General features: G+C 38.9%; 1 protein-coding gene across 2 annotated transcripts in view; it reads left to right on the top strand.

Annotated features, from left to right (window-relative positions):
- Positions 1 to 1,484: 1,484 nt before the first annotated feature.
- Positions 1,485 to 16,204, top strand: part of e2f3 (E2F transcription factor 3) — an 18,708-nt gene continuing 3,988 nt past the window's right edge. Inside the window, exons 1-7 of one of the 2 annotated variants that reach the window (XM_014014248.1) lie at positions 1,485 to 2,050; positions 4,992 to 5,112; positions 5,910 to 6,040; positions 10,451 to 10,539; positions 13,212 to 13,370; positions 13,636 to 13,750; positions 15,030 to 15,168. In XM_014014248.1, the coding sequence (XP_013869702.1) occupies positions 1,769 to 2,050; positions 4,992 to 5,112; positions 5,910 to 6,040; positions 10,451 to 10,539; positions 13,212 to 13,370; positions 13,636 to 13,750; positions 15,030 to 15,168 (1,036 nt within the window). In that variant the 5' untranslated portion in view covers positions 1,485 to 1,768. Of the gene's footprint in view, positions 2,051 to 2,135; positions 2,356 to 4,991; positions 5,113 to 5,909; positions 6,041 to 10,450; positions 10,540 to 13,211; positions 13,371 to 13,635; positions 13,751 to 15,029; positions 15,169 to 16,204 lie in introns of those variants that run through there. The other variant, XM_014014249.1, reaches the window with a different exon arrangement.

Raw genomic sequence — 16,204 nt, forward strand, 5'->3', positions numbered from 1 at the left:
AATGTGGGGGGGGGAAAAACTTCAAGCTTATCCAAACGTTTTGGATTTACATGAAAATCATTTTAAAATGCTAGTTTATTATTATTGTTATACATTTGCCACAGGTGGGAGTGAAACGTTGGCTCACTTGGTAGAAGGTTGCCAGATTGATGGATAATCAGATCGGGGCCTCATCCTCAGTAATGAAGGTGTTGTTCTGGTCAGTTGTGGTGAAGAAGGAGTTGAGTCAAAAGGCAAAGCTCACAATTTACTGGTCTAACTATGTTCCAACTCTCACTTATGGTCATGAGGTATGGATCATGATAAAAAGAGCAATATATGGGATACAAGCTGCTGAAATGGGTGTCCTATAGGGCTGGTCCCAGGCTTAGAGATGGGACGAGGAGCTCCATCATCCAGGAAGAATTTGGAGTAAAGCTGCTGCATTAAAAGGTGTCAGTTGAGGTGTTTTGAATTTGGGCATCTGATTAGGATGCCTCCCTTTGGAAGTGTTCTGGGCACGTCCCACTGGTAGGAGGCCCGGAGGCAGACCCAGAACTCACTGGAGGGATTATATATCCTCTCTGGTCTGGGAACACCTCAGGGTCTTCCAGGAGAAGTTGGAGAATGTCGCTGGGGGGAGAGATGTCTGCATTTTCCTCATGGACCTGTTGCCTCAGCGACCCGACTACGGCTAAAGAGCATGGAGATGGAGATATTATTATTATTATTAGAATTTTTAGTATTTATTTGGGCATATGGAGGGGCCAGATGGAGAATTTAGCGCATGGAAAACGAACAAGGGCCACATCTGGTCTTGAGGCTATATTTTGTCCATGGCCAGTGAGCAGTTGGCATTGACAAAATAATTCTCTGGTCATGCAAATAATTGTACTTTGGCTATCCGATTTGTTCATCTTATTCATTTGTTTTAAAATAATAAAATAATTTAAAAATAGAAGCATGGACTTGTAACATTGAGAATCAAATATTTCAAAGATTCTGCACAACCAGAATCCAATTTGAAAAATAGACCAAAAAAAAAAAAGATTAAGTAAATATTTAAAAAATATCCAATAAATAAATAAAAATAACGATTTGAAACTAATATTGCATGAGGAAGGTATGGAAAATTACAGGATTTCACATATATGTGCACAAATTCTTATATTAATTTTATTTTTCTCTCTCTGGTTTTCAGTCACATGATAATATCAAAGCAAGAATAAACATATTAAAAGACCGACTTCCCTGTGGTTTCTTACTGTTTCATTTCGTGCCTCACAAAAAAAATAGATCCCTTCCGACCCCTAGCGTTCATTCCCGGAACACGTAGCAAGTGACAAGTGACGTCGCCTGTTTACATCTGCCAATGAACACGTGGCGAACTGATTCTGGATCCACCATTGGTCAAGATGCATCTGACAAAGGGCGGGGACTCGAGCGCGGAGGACCAATGGCGTGCGGCATGTAAATTCCGTTTAAAATTTCCCCGGGAAATCTGAGTTTCGCGCGAGGGCTGTTGAGCGCGTAAACCGTATCCCTTCATTCATCAGGCCGTTTCCTGAAGCCATTTCTCGACGGCAGATACGAGAGTTGCGCTACTTTTAAATCCGTTGCATCTGCCTAAATGCACGTTCTCAAGGAGAAATACTTTTTAAAAGTCGATCATTCAGACATTCATCCTCACTTTGGTTCGAGTATTTTTGTAACCACTGCGGCGGATTAGCAGCTAATACGGGCTCGAAAGTTCAGAGACAAGAAAAAGGGGTTACCCCGAGTACGCAAGATGAGAAGAGGGATCTCCTCGGCTCCGGACAAAGTGATTTTAGCAGGCGTCGGCAGCTCCTCTCTGGACAGTAATATAATTTTAACAGCCCTGTCGGATCGTTTGAACCCTGGTCAAGCGAATACGACGTATATCCAAATAATAACCACACCACCGCCTTGCAACCTTACACAGACATCAAATGTGTGTTTATCCGAGCCGCAGGTTAACAACATTTACACAACTCCACAGCAAGCCGCGGCAAACGGGACAGGACAACGACCCGTTCTGGGAAGACCACCGGTAATAACCCGCACGGATCAGTTTGACATGTTTCAGCTCGACAAAACTGTTAGCTTGCTAAGTTAGCCGAGCTTGTTGTTCGGGGGAGCTAGCGCTAGCTGCTTAGCCAGGGCATTCCCACCACTCAGCCCCAATGCAGCTAAAAGGGGTCGGTTAAGTGTTTTTATTGACTGCGAGGAGGCGCAGGGCGAGTTTGAGTTAGTTTAATGTTTAAAAATATGCAAACCTCCCCGTTTATTAGCGAGCTAGACAACTTCAAACCACACCAGGGTCCGCTTCACCTTTGCAGCCAGATGGAAATATCGGTAAGGGATGTTAGCGTTGGCCTAGTAGCTGATGTTCTTTATTTGGGCTTGGTGGTCTTGTGTGGCTGCCTGGTTCTAAAAGGGCTTCGTTTTAAAGCTTTGTGATAAGATGGTTAAAGCAAAACTTGGCCAAAAACCCACGGGCTTATAGATATACAGCTATAACGCAGTGTGCGAACTTCTCGTTGGGTTCTGTTCAGTCGCTCCTGAGGATGCAACTTGGGTCTAGCTTGGAAGTGTTTCTAGCTTTCAAAGCTAGGATTAGTGGTTATTATTATGACTGTATTGGTCGTTCAGACCTGTGTGCTTTCGTCCTTTTTCTTTTAATAAAGTGACGTTGTGGCGCCTTGATAAAAGTGAAACTCAAGTTTGTTGCTTTAGAGCTGGTTGCACATTTCCTGTAAATTCTCCACGCATAAAACCACACGCATTGGTTCTGTTTTGCATTCAGGGTGTAGGGTTATTTTTCTTTTCTTTTTTCTTTTTCATCTGATGAACTAAAACCAGTTTATATCTCAGGCTGTGGCCATGACCAGGGAGGGGGTGAGGGGATCTGCATGCTGGTGTAAAATGGCTGACACTTTGACTGTCAGAGGACATATTTCTTCCCAGTCCTGTTCTGAATAAAACATCAGAATTTAGTTGGAAATGATTACAGTGGGTTTCTCTCCCCCCTCTCAGTGTTATTTAATCAGTAATTGCGCTTCAAAATCCACACTGCATGTTGTTGCTTGAAGACAAAAAAACTGGGTGGGCACTTCTTGCAGGTCACTGCTTTAAGAGTGCTTTTATTCTGGTGTTAGCGTTTTAATTTGAATCAGATGTGTTGGGGCAGGGGCGTCTTCAAAATATACAGGGGAAGGTTGGGGGGTCCCTTATACTAAAGACTGGGAAACCCTGCAGTATGTGATGACTGAACCCTGTACCTCACTGGGCTGCTGTTAGAGACTAGGTAGTGACGCGAAATTAGAACGATAAAAGTTTCCATTGAATTCAGAGTGTTTTACATCGATGAGCCACGTGGGCATTTTTTACTCAGCCTTTTTTCAAAACCAACACGTTTTTCTGTGCACAATTTGAAAAAAGCTGTTGTGAACATTATTTTGTTGCCCATCTCCACTTCATAACATATCGGGAATACAATTACAAATACAAGTAGGGTTGGGCATAATCGTATCGTGTGCAATTAATAGTCAGAAAAACATTAATCGATTATTTTTTTTTTGCACTTGACGATTAATACGATTAATGCCACCAGGCAGACTGACTGGATATTTCCCTGGTAAGTCCCGTCGCTGCTCCTCTCCGCTTCAAATATGACGAACATTAAAAAAAGTTCTGTAATTTATTCATCTATCAACACAATTTAAAAATTGATGCATAACCTAAAGTCTGTAAATTTGACACAATTTGAAACAGATTTTTACAAAGAGTAAATACTTCCCATTAAATTGGTCATGTGACCAAGACATAAGTGTGCCCAGGGACTCCAGGCGATCAATCGTCAGATTAATCATCATCGGCCAAATACCACAATTAATCGTGATAAATTTTTTTGCCAACATTGCCCAACCCTACAATTTAGAAATCTAGATAGGCCGATTTAGGCGGTTTTCCCCCAATAATAATCAGCTTGTGGCTTTTATACCAGGACGTGTCGTCAACTAGAGAAAAGCCCGCTGTGCAGGTGTCAAAACAAAACTTGAGTGCTCTTGAGACCGGTTGGAGAGGACTGTTTTTGAGAAGAAAACAAAACTGGCTTAGAGGAAACAGCGAAGCTTATATTTATGTTTAAAATCCTAAAATGTGGATCATAATAATCTACAATTCACGTTTAGTGCATGCATAATTCAGATTAAACATGGAGTCCAGTGATAGGAGGTCAAAAAAAAACGACTAGTGGATAAAGAGTGTAACTTAGAAATATGCTGTTATATAAAATATACAAGATCATTTGTTCCTGTTTAATTATAAGAGGTAAGTTGTCGTATTTGGAGGTGCAGGTTACAGGAGTTAATCCTTGCAGTGGTGAAATGGATTAATTTTAAAACGTCTCCACCCGTGAGCATCGAATTGAATTTCGCCATGTCCTGTCTCTTTTGGCGGGGATTTTGGAACAAAATCAGTGACTAGGGGTGCACCGATTGCAGTTTTCTGACCAATCACGGTCTTCAAAAAGCCTGACCTGCCGATTCTCATGTTTTATAATGGACTCTGTAAGGTCACAAACACCTGCAATGTTCCAGTCCCGTTCCATGGGAAAGACAGTGAACAATACCCTTGAAACAATACAAACTTGTTTTAACGGCCGTCTCATAGCAGAGCATGGATGTCTCAGTGCTTTATCAGCTCCTGCACTGGAACAAGTGTCAATCAGCATTCGTCATCTCACATCATCTTCAAGTCACTTTGTTGTGTAAAAGACGCCAGTAAAAAGATGACGAACTTGTCAAAACTTCATTTATCGGTGGAAACCATTTGTTCATGCTCCTGTTTGCGTAATAAGAAATCTTCCTGTAGAAATTTGTCAAAGTTTCACATTTTATGGAATGGCCTCAGTAATGGGTAACTTAGAAATGGAAAGAAAAAAAAATCGCTACTTTTTTGTAAACTTTTCTTTTCTCACTTTTTACCAGGCTAAGAGGCGGTTGGCGCTCGATGATTCAGACCACCAGTATCAGTCGGAACCAGCTAAAACTCCAAGAGGCAGAGGAGCGGGAGCGCCAGCAATTGGGTCACGGCTAAAGACACCCAGAAGTAAGATACACAGAATCTTTAATTTTATTTTGTGAAAAAAGGTTATCCATATCTAGATCTTTACATGGATTTTGTTTGATTTTGACATGGTGACACTTTTTTATTTATATATCATTTATTATCATGTATACTTTCTTTTAATGTATAAGCATTTCTGATTAAAAAAAATCCAAGTCTATCTTAATTATTTAAATTGTTACGATCTTGATTTGCAGTCTCCATGTCTTATACAGACTGATACAATACAGAACAAATCAAACTTTAAAAATGAGTTAAAAGTTTAAACACTGAGGCAGAACGGCATCTATATAGGACTAAAACTAGTTGAATAAAAACATTTCCATAGAGAAATTGATTCAAACCCAAAATTTATGAAACATTTTTAGCTGTATATTATTAAATGTATATTATTAAAACTTAACTTCCACTCATGGCTTGATTCGTTATTTATTTTTTAAATATATCCAGAGATTTTTCCTCCTGTTTTTTTTTTTATACAAATTTTTTCAGTTTTCTCCTTAAAAAAAAGAAAAGAATGAAAAACACTACATATTGCTTGCCTTGACGTAGCTAAAAGTTAAATCTGAAATTGCACATACACATATTGTATTGTTTATACAGTAGTACAATGAAGTTAGATCTGTGAAATCAGGACCATTGTGTTAGATAAATCTGCTCGGAGAAATCCTGCATTTTTTTAGCTGAGGAAATACTGATCCTGTGATGAAGTTTTGCTGGCAACAACAAAAACAACACAAGTAAAACAAACACTTTTTTGTGTTTTTTGTCCACCTTAGCACCAAAGTCTCCTCCGGAGAAGACCCGATACGACACGTCGTTGGGCCTGCTGACGAAGAAGTTTGTGGATCTTCTTGCTCAGTCTTCCGATGGGGTTTTGGACCTCAACCTCGCAGCTGAAACCTTACAGGTTAGTTGTAATGCTGCTGGCCGACACGCTGTTTTTATTACGTTTATTTGCTAGGGACAGACACAAAATAACATAGACAAACTGAATGCAACAGCCGTCTCATGCCTATATTTGCAGCGCTTGTCCCTAGATGGACCTTTATAAACAGTATATCTAAAATACATCTAAGAAGTGGAATAAAAAGATAGTTAAAAGTACCATTAACAGTGTCATACATGAAGCAGAGACACTACAACATAACAATAAAAGACTTGATCAGAAAATAAGACATGGTAATAAAAGACTTTAAGCATGATGGCTGACTAATAAGGCCTTTTTTCCAGGAACGTTTTTTTCTTTTACAACCCCAATTCCAATGAAGTTGGGACATTGTGTAAAACATCTGTTTGAACATTAAATTTCTTGTCTTTGTAGTGTATTCAATTAAATATAGGTTGAAAAGCATTCGCAAATCATCATATTCTCTTTTTTTTGTTTTACACAACATCCCAACTTCATTGGAATTGGGGTTGTATAATCTTTTTAAGTTTATTATCAATCAACAAAATATTTATCTCCTGCCACCAAGAAGGGTGCTTGACAAAGTAATCAGTTCATTTATTTGTTAGCAAAATATGGACATACTGTATTAGAATGAAACAGAAGGTAACCGTTGGAGGTATGTCTACAGCAGTCATCCTCATTTAAGATGGTCGCTATAGCCAGCCAGCAGTGTTGTATAAAGTACCTCAAAGTGACACTTGAGTAAAAGTACAAGTATCTTATCGTAAAAATACTTGGGTAAAAGTTAAAGTATTCTCTAAAAATATTACTTGAGTAAAAGTCATATTTTTTGTACCTAAGTATCAAAAGTAAATTTCTGACACAAAATCTACTTAAGTATTAAAAGTCAAAGTACTGAGTAAAAGTGAGCAGTTCTATTTTCCAAAATGACATTTATTGGGAGGTGACTTATCAAAAAACATTTTTTCTAACAGCGTGCAGCTGTGATGGGTTGTTTACAAGCTAATATGGTGTCAGAATGGTATAAATTTATACTTCTCTTCCAACCACAATTAAATTCACTCTATCCAGGAGACACACTATCAGGATAGTATTTTTTTTAAGTAATAACAACTTGGAATAAAATAGGAGTAATGACTTTATACATCTTACCTTTTTAAAAAAATGTAGTGAGTAGAAAATACAGATAACTGTGTAAAAATGTAATGAGTAAAAGTAACTGGATGGATTTTAATCAAACTCAAAGTAATCATTGGATGTACGTCTACAACTGATTAACTTTTGGAGTTGGCGTGATTCAAAATGGCTGCTTTAGCTAATTGACTTTAGCAAATACCAAAATTAATATAATTTACTTATTTTTACAGTTATTAAGCGAACGTTTGATGTGGTAGTAGCTGAGAATCACCCCAAACAAATCTTTGTTAATGCATGGCAGAAACAGCACGAACTCAGTGAAGGAAGGCTAGTCGTTTAATTGAATGTCGGGTGTCACATAATTGTTGTTTTTGATAATTAGTGTTTTATATTTGCAATGGCTTTGCCTTGCAAGTGTGGAGGTTAACTGTAGGAAAAGGTTGAGCTTTGCTTCGCATTGTTTTGAGTCCTGTTTGAATGAACACCTTGTGCTTTTCTGTCTCTGGGTGCAGCAGCACTTTGGCTAGTTTGGACCTTTATCTTTGAAATATACCTAAATTCAAACTATCCAACATGTGTGTGTTATTTTTTTTACTAAACAAAGTGGAATAAATAACTATTCAATTCACTTTTTTCCCCACATTTGACTATAGATCTGTTTCTAAATCAGATACATTTGCCTAGGGCTGCAAGGTATATGCGGTAGACGGTAGAAACGGTATGAAGTTGACCTACGGTAGAAATTTATACTCTTATCGTCATTACATCATTGCACCTGTGTCAACAGGGCTCCGAGCGCAGAGACAACTGAGCAGGAGTTCGAAATATAATGACGAAATTCTAGCGTTTTAAAACACGTATAGAGAGTGTAAATCATCAAAATTTCCTCCTCCCGCTGTAGAAAAGTTACGTACGTCGTGTCGCGGGATCATTTCCTCCTCCCTCTCCTCTCCTCTCGCTGCACGTCGCACAGAGCGAAGCTTTAACAACTGTAGTTTTTCACACCGACTTGTCGGAGAAAAAACTTGTTTTTATGTATTGTTACCCACAGAGATTATTAAAAAAAGATGTGGACGTTCGTTCAGTTATAAATCCATCTTGCTAATGTAAAGTCGGCTTCTGCTCTGATGATGATGAAGATGAGCGCGCAACAGAGCATCAGCTGATATGTTCAGCAGGGAGAAGCTCATTGTTTGGCAGGGAGATATTAAAGCAAAAATGTTGGGTTTAATTAAGATTACAGTTTTCTGCAAAAAAAAATGCTCTAAAAATTACATTATCTTAACTTTTTATGATAATTCTCCACCGCGATATATACCATTACCGTGAAGGGGTTCAATTTATACTGTGATATGAATTTGAGGTCATACCGCCCAGCCCTACATTTGCCCCACTTCATCCAACTTTTATGTCATTAGAATAGTATGGGTGTGCAGATTAATCCAGAAATTGATATTGACACCAGCATCGTGTAGTTTAAAGTTTGGAACTTCACATCTTAAGACACATAATATATGTCCAGTTCATCGTTTTGAAAGCCTTTTAGCTTTGTCATGTCCTGTATGACAGAATTGAAATGGTAAATTGACTATACTTTTATAGCACCTTTAATTACAACCAGGACACTCAAGGTGCTTTACAACACAATCTGTGCCCTCATCACTCTAATATACAGTATCTCTCTACAGAGCTAAACTGGATAAATCATTCTATAGCCCCTTCCCCATAGCATGGTTTCAAGTGCAGCCTCAGTCAAAGGTGTCTGCATTTTTAGTTCATGTGCAGTTTTTGGATCCAGCCCAGCCATAGTTCCACGCGGTCCATGCAGAGTATTGCGCACAAGCGATTTTGACATCAGCAGACTTCTGCCAGTGAATTGACAGAGCCAATGTGGAACGTGTAAACTCCTGCTGGAGAAAAGCACAAACCTTTTTATCAATAGACGAGCGGATACAGCTTGAGCTTGATGAGGCGGTCCGAAAAGAGTAGTTATACCGGGAGGTTACACATGCACTTAAAAACAGTGCCGCAACATATTTTTGAAGTCCAACTACCGAGCGACGCTGCCCGCTGACGGCGTGCCCACAATCACGCTCACAGAATGAGGGACACACTGCCACAAAGCCACACCTACGCTTGAGTATAATCAAACAGACAGGAAGCAGTTAGAGCAGGGGTGGGCAATCCTGGTCTTGGTCCAATCCCATGATTGCCCACCCCTGGGTTAGCTGTAGACTTGGCATTGGAGTAAAGGTTTAAAGAGACTGAATTCTTTAAAACACACTCATACAGCGATGAGACGCACATCAGGGGCAATCAAGAGTTCAGCGTCTTGTCCAGAGACACTTTGACATGTGACTGTATAATAGTGGAATTGAACCCCCAACTCTCATTGGAGGACAGTTGCTCACAGTCACCTAGATTTACACCACCATATAGTAAAGCCCAGTCACACCACAACCTTTTAGAGATTTAGAGACCTTATGTTTTTTCTGGTGTAAGTTTTGAATATACCATGGCCAGATAGTAATTTTATAAATGCACAAAATTTTCAGCGTAAGTCGACATGCTGCTCATAAGTAAGTTATGCATAAATTTACACACAGGGCATATAAGTTACTCGTAAGTAGACATGCCTCAGAAACCAGTTGAGGAATTGTCTAGTGTACAAGAAACTTATTTCTATGAGCATCTTGACTTGTGCAAAATTTATGTATGTTGGTGTAATTTATGCATGGCAAGTGGGAGCGTATTGCAACGAGACGTCAGATTAAAGGAAAGCAAAAAAAAGGATCTGAGTAAAAATCAGAATTGTATTTGTAAAGAAGTCTATAATAGTAGTGTGAATTCATTTTCACAGACTGAACGTTCAGCCCAGACATGTGGAAAAGTGACATTTTTAGCTGCTTTTGTTCACTGCCTCCATTTATGTCACTGTTAGACAGTTGGCAGGCTTGTTTTGAATGATAGCCATACTGTGTGCTGTGAGACAACTGTGGCTTTCTGAAAACTTTGGTCTCCCGTTATGTAGTCTAATCTTGGCGTAAACACCACACTACTGTCACTTTTCCTGATGTGTGAGTGAAGCTGTGATGGACGTTAACACAGAAGTGACCAGTGACTGAATTTTGTTGCTGCATCAAGTGAAATGTTTGTGTGAAAGTGTAGCAAGCATTTCAAGTTTAGTTTAGTGGTTTATTTGGAGACTAATAATTGACACCATAAACCAAGTTGTTGGTGTCTAACTGGTTTGACCTGTGTTTCCTTTAGGTCCAAAAAAGGCGGCTGTATGACATCACCAATGTTCTAGAAGGGATTCATCTTATTAAGAAGAAATCGAAGAACAACATTCAGTGGATGTAAGTTCCTCCTGCTCACCTGAAAGTGATTTTTACTTTTATTTGTGGACTCAGGCATCACAAAACTATCTACAGAAAGCCTAACTGAAGGCAAATGGACTTTTTCAAAAAGAAAAAAATAAGTAGGTCCTCTGGATGGGTTCTTTAGTGAAACGGTTCGTCTCTCCAAGAGACTTCTTCAATCTGATGAGTTTCATGTGAACTCAGCCTTATAAGCACTGCCTCCACATGGACAAACAGGTTATTCACATGCAAAAGAGGGCCATCGCCTAACAATAGGCTTGCTTAGCTCTATTGTTCATAGAGGGTCATGTGCCCCATCATCTGACCCGTGTCGTGTTATGTGTATGTAGTGAGTGCAGGTGGGGCTCGATGTCCCCTTGTTTTTGTTTTTTCCCTCTTTGTGTTGGTATCGTTGGGGCCCTGATTCACACCTTTTGCTCACAGGGGGCTGAGTCATACATGCAATGACAGCGTTGTAGGAGGAGGACAACTGGACACGAAGGCCTCCACCTCTGTTTAATGGTGGACAGTTTTTCTTCACAAAGATGGCTTCCTTTACTCCTCTCTCAAACCATCGTTCCTCTCTATCAAGGATGAGAACATCTTCATCCCTGAAAGAGTGACCGCTGGCCTGTAGATGAGTGTAAACTGCAGAGTCCTGACCCAACGAAGTAGCTCGTCTGTGCTGGCTCATTCTTTTGAACAGTGGCTGTTTTGTTTCCCCGATGTATAACTGATCACAGTCCTCCTGACACCTAACAGCATATACTATATTACTCTGTTTTTGCCGGGGAACTGGATCTTTGGGGTGAACTAATCTAATAATAATCACGACACGGGTCAGGTGATGGGACACATGACCCTCTATGAACAACAGAGCTAATCAAGCCTATTGTTAGGGATGGCCCTCTTTTGCATGTGACTAACCTGTTTGTCCAGGTGGAGGCAGTGCTTATAAGGCTGAGTTCACCTGAAACTCATCAGACTGAAGAAGTCTCTTGGAGAGACGAACCGTTTCACTGAAGAAGAACCCATCCAGAGGACCTACTTAGTTTTTCTTTTTGATTTTTTTTCTACCTGGATTACTGAGATGCATCAGGACAAATGGGACTTTTTATTTCATTATTATTTACCTCCCAGTTTAAAAACCTTTTTCAGCCTTGAGTTGATTTTCCTTTTTCTTAAACTGAGAAAGAATCGGCTAAAGAACTCTTTCACTGCAGACTTCAACCTCTGTTTGTTACACTCTGTCTGTGGAGTAAGTATCTCTTAGGGTCAGCAGCTGTTTGAAGAAGTTATTTTAATGAGAGGTTAAATGTTTTAACAAGGTAGAAATTCAGTTGCCTTCTATTCAAGACTTACTATCACTCACTAGGTCCTAAAATGTATGGAAATCTGCATGGACACTGAGGCCCCTTAAGAACAAAACACAAACTGAGCAGTGTGGTAAAAACAAGCCGCTACATTAAGACATGTTCAGACATGTGTATGGGACAATACAGAAGAGCCAGCTCTTCACATCAAGCCTCATCTCTGTTGTTTTGATGCCCATACTTAGTTTAGACGACAGAAGAGAAAGTGATCAAAGTGTTGGCTTATTATAAATCATGTTGTCATTGTAATATTAAACAAGATTACAAATTTCAAAATTTGGGGTGGGGTGGTGGGGTGTTATATCGTTATATTAGTTTAAACTGGTCTCCAAACAATATTACCGTTTATCACAATGATTTCAGAGACGATTTATCGTCTAGTAAAATTTGTTATTGTGACAGGTCTAAGAGCAATGCTTCTTAGCAATAAATCTTATACCGTTGAAAAGCCTGTTAATGTCCCTTTTAAATGGTGCCACATTTGTAAGGAACATGCTTTTGTGGGATGAGCAGTAGAGCTGAGTGTGTGGGTTGTTCACATGAAAAATATCAAATTTTCTCTGCCATACAGGTTATTTTGCTGTTTCTAATGACTCTTGTTTTGAGCTTCTGGTACCCCAGGTGCTGCCAGTCATGTACTCGATGTAAGATTTATTGCCAAGAAGCATTGTTCCAACAAAGAAATACTCTACCAAATGCAAATTTCCTTATTATTATGCCAAGTTTATTTGAATAGTTAGGCAGGATCTAAGGCATTTAGCTTAATATGTTGATAACACTTTCTTTTATGGTATCCTTACTACCATGTAATTACAAGGTAATCCAAAAGGTAAATAAATGTAATTGCTACTTTTTATTATCATGGAATTAGGGTACAATTTTACTATGTAATTGAACACCTAAATAAGTAGTGGGTAATTTGGACAGTCTTAAAGTTATATTTTATTGCAATTAACCACTAACCCCAAAATATAGTTGCATTCTTTTGGTTATATAGTGTTGAGTTACTATTGAATAATAATTTGATTGCAGTTACCCAATAAAGGTAGTTTTACTAACAGTAGTTTTTCTTTTGTACCCTAATTACCACATAATTACATGGTTATAAGGTAGTAATTACATTTAATGACCTTGTAATTACATGGTAATAAGGGTACCGTAAACGAAAGCGTTACCAATATGTTGTGGCTTCAAGAGAAAGTTTGAGTTGCTTTTGTCAGACATGTTTGCTGCACTGTCGGCTCGTAAAAAGCTCCAACTTAGTCTTTTTTTTTTTGTTCCCATTCTTTCTCCTAGGGGCTGCAGTCTGTTGGAGGTGGAGGGAGCACTGAGCCAAAGTCAAAGTCTGACAGCTGAAGTTTCCGCTCTGGGTGAGGAAGAGCAGAGGCTCGAGCAGCTCATCCAGAGATGCAGCCTTGATATGAGACATATGAGCGAGCTGCCATGCAACCAGAAATATCCTTTTTGTTTGTGGATTTCATCTTCTGTTAAGTTTAAATAACTTTCTGGCTAACTTTCCTTTTGTACACAAACTTTCATAACTCATCCTGTCATTGGATAATAGCTATGATCTAGTTTTTGTTGTATTCAGTTATTCTTTTTTTTAAATAGTGTGGTGTCTATAGCTTAGAGCTGTAATTATAAAAAAACAAACACTACCATTAAATATATTATGCATGTCCTCATAACCTTGGCTGGTTTCTTTAACACTTGTTTCTACATATGCGTATATATCATATCAAGACATCAAACAAGTGGACAGCCTCAGAGACCAGACTGTTATCGTCGTCAAAGCACCAGCAGACACCAAACTGGAAGTACCGGACCCTGACGAGGTTGGTGAAAACGCATAGAAACAGCAAAATAACAACAACTAACTTTAACCTTTCTGCTGTAATGAAACACAATTTTACTTTCTGGTCATTTGACCTGCGTTTGTCTTAATTAGTTAATAATTTTTTTTCTGTTTTTTTTTTTCAACAGTTTGGTCTGTGATTACTTTAATTTCTTTTGTCAGTATTATGGCTGGGTATTGTTAACAATCTCACAATTCGATTCAATACCGATTTGCTGTGTCATCATCATCAACATTATCTCTATAATTAATCTGTTATGTAATCTCACATCCAGGAAGTGGCGCAGGTCATGTATCACCTCACCTTTTTTTGGCCCAAATCCTGTGTAAAATTGAACATTGCCGATATTTACAATAAAACATGAATGTCTGAAAATACGTTTCATGGTGAAAACTATGATTTAAAAAAAAAAGGGTAAATGTAGATGCACCTTAGTGTTAGTCGTACAAGTTTGTCTTTGTCTTATAGTTTTATTCAAGAACTAAAGTCACAGAAATGGACACTAACGCTAACTGTTTTTAGGGGTGGGCAAAAATATTGATTCATCAGTGCATTGCAATCCATTTTATTTTTCTAATTCAATATCGATTCAGAAAATCTTCTGAATTCAGTATCGATTCAGAGGATTTTTTTTAATCAATTTGACCCCCTGGGCCAAATTGCAGGGCTTAAAGTGCTCCAGCCTGGCAGCCGGTTGCTGATAATGGCATAATGGGCGCTGGTCAAGAGAAATCAGGAAAACGTAAAAAGCAGACAAAATGGGTAAATGTAAACTCCAGCCAAAGTGACTGAAGGCTGTTTAGTGACGTTTGAAAGAAAAAAGCAGAACCGATTGATATGAAAAGTAAACTAGTGTTGCGCTAATGACCGTCCTAAAGTTTGTCCTGCCTTTAGATATCACATTATTTCTGGTTTATTTTCAGGATCTTAATTTAATTCCTAAAATTCTGTAAACATTTGTAGCATTTTCAGCTCATTTATTAAAACCTGTTCTAGAAATTTTTGTTGAGACAATTTTGGAGTTACTTTTATTTATTTATTTATTTATTTATTTATTTATTTATTTATTTATTTATTGAATTCTTTAATGAAATAATTAAATCAGTTTTCTTGCTTAGAACTTAATTTTGTGCATCGGTTTAAACATGTTTTTTATGCACTAGATAATTCCATGCACACTCTTGGACGCTTGTACGTTTAGTCAAGGAGACTTATAGATTTTCATGTTTAATGTTGTTTCTTTATTTCGCTGCTCCAGAGTTTATCCATTCACCTAACCAGCACCAAGGGTCCGATCGAGGTCCTGCTGTGCCCAGACGAGGAGAACGAGATGAGTCCTGTGAAAAGTAGAAACACAGACATCAATGGGAACTCGCCTTTCCTAAAAGTCATTCAAGGTGTGTTTCATTGAGTATTAGTGTGCAGCAACGTTTCATTCACTCTGGGTTTAAATATCTTAATTTTTTCTCTGAGAGGAGAATGTAGAAATGACTCAGCCTGCAACTGGAAAGGATGATGGAGGATAAATGAGACCAAGACCAGTGTAGTTGTTAAAATCATAAGTTAGCTATCATTAGTAAACATGACTGCTCTATTTGTTACAAGTAAATTATAGTAGAAGGGTTGTTCTGACACAAAGCCACACTTTGCAGGGCTCTAGAGTGCGACCAATTTGGTCACAAATGCGACCTGATTTCCTAATAGTCGGACTTGAAAAAAATGTCCAGTCGCACTGGTGCGACCAGTCGTTAGAGGGGGAGTGGTCGCCCGCTGAAGAAAAAATGTTTCCACATTCCATCAAAAAATAATCCAGCAGTATCGATGGTCGCCCGCCGACAGTCTCCATCTCTCCTAATAACACAGCGCTCTGCTCGCGGGCTCCGCTCCACACCTACCGCACACACACGTTTGTTGTTCTATCCTCATGGGGACTTTGCATTGGCTTCCATTCATTTCCCCATCAATTCTATAGCCAACCATAATCTCCCAGGTAGGCTACAAACCTGACCCAAACCTCACCATGAAGCAAAAATCTGCGCGCACACACACACACACACACACACACACACACGTGTGTGCGCACGCATAGCGAAACAACCGTAGGTTTTTTTTTAACCCGGATCGGAGTCTGAAACACATTTCTTTTTCTTGTTAGCTGGAGATGAAAACAAGATGTGGACGGTTGCTYGCTCGTCCATCTTGTTAATTTAACAGTCGGGGTCTGAGCGCTGCCGATCATTTGAGCAGAACGAGGAAGCTCACATGTATGGCAGGCCGCTTTTGCACTTAATCGACTTCACCACAGTTACATTCCAAATATCTGAAGTAGATTCTGGTCTCAGGAGGATAAAACTAGACTTATTAAATATTTAAGTGAAATAATATAATAAGATTCAACTAATGCTGAAATTGCAGACTTTTATGTGTTATTAT

Source organism: Austrofundulus limnaeus, unplaced genomic scaffold, assembly GCF_001266775.1.
Source record: "Austrofundulus limnaeus strain Quisiro unplaced genomic scaffold, Austrofundulus_limnaeus-1.0 Scaffold112, whole genome shotgun sequence".
NCBI classification, from domain to species: domain Eukaryota; kingdom Metazoa; phylum Chordata; class Actinopteri; order Cyprinodontiformes; family Rivulidae; genus Austrofundulus; species Austrofundulus limnaeus.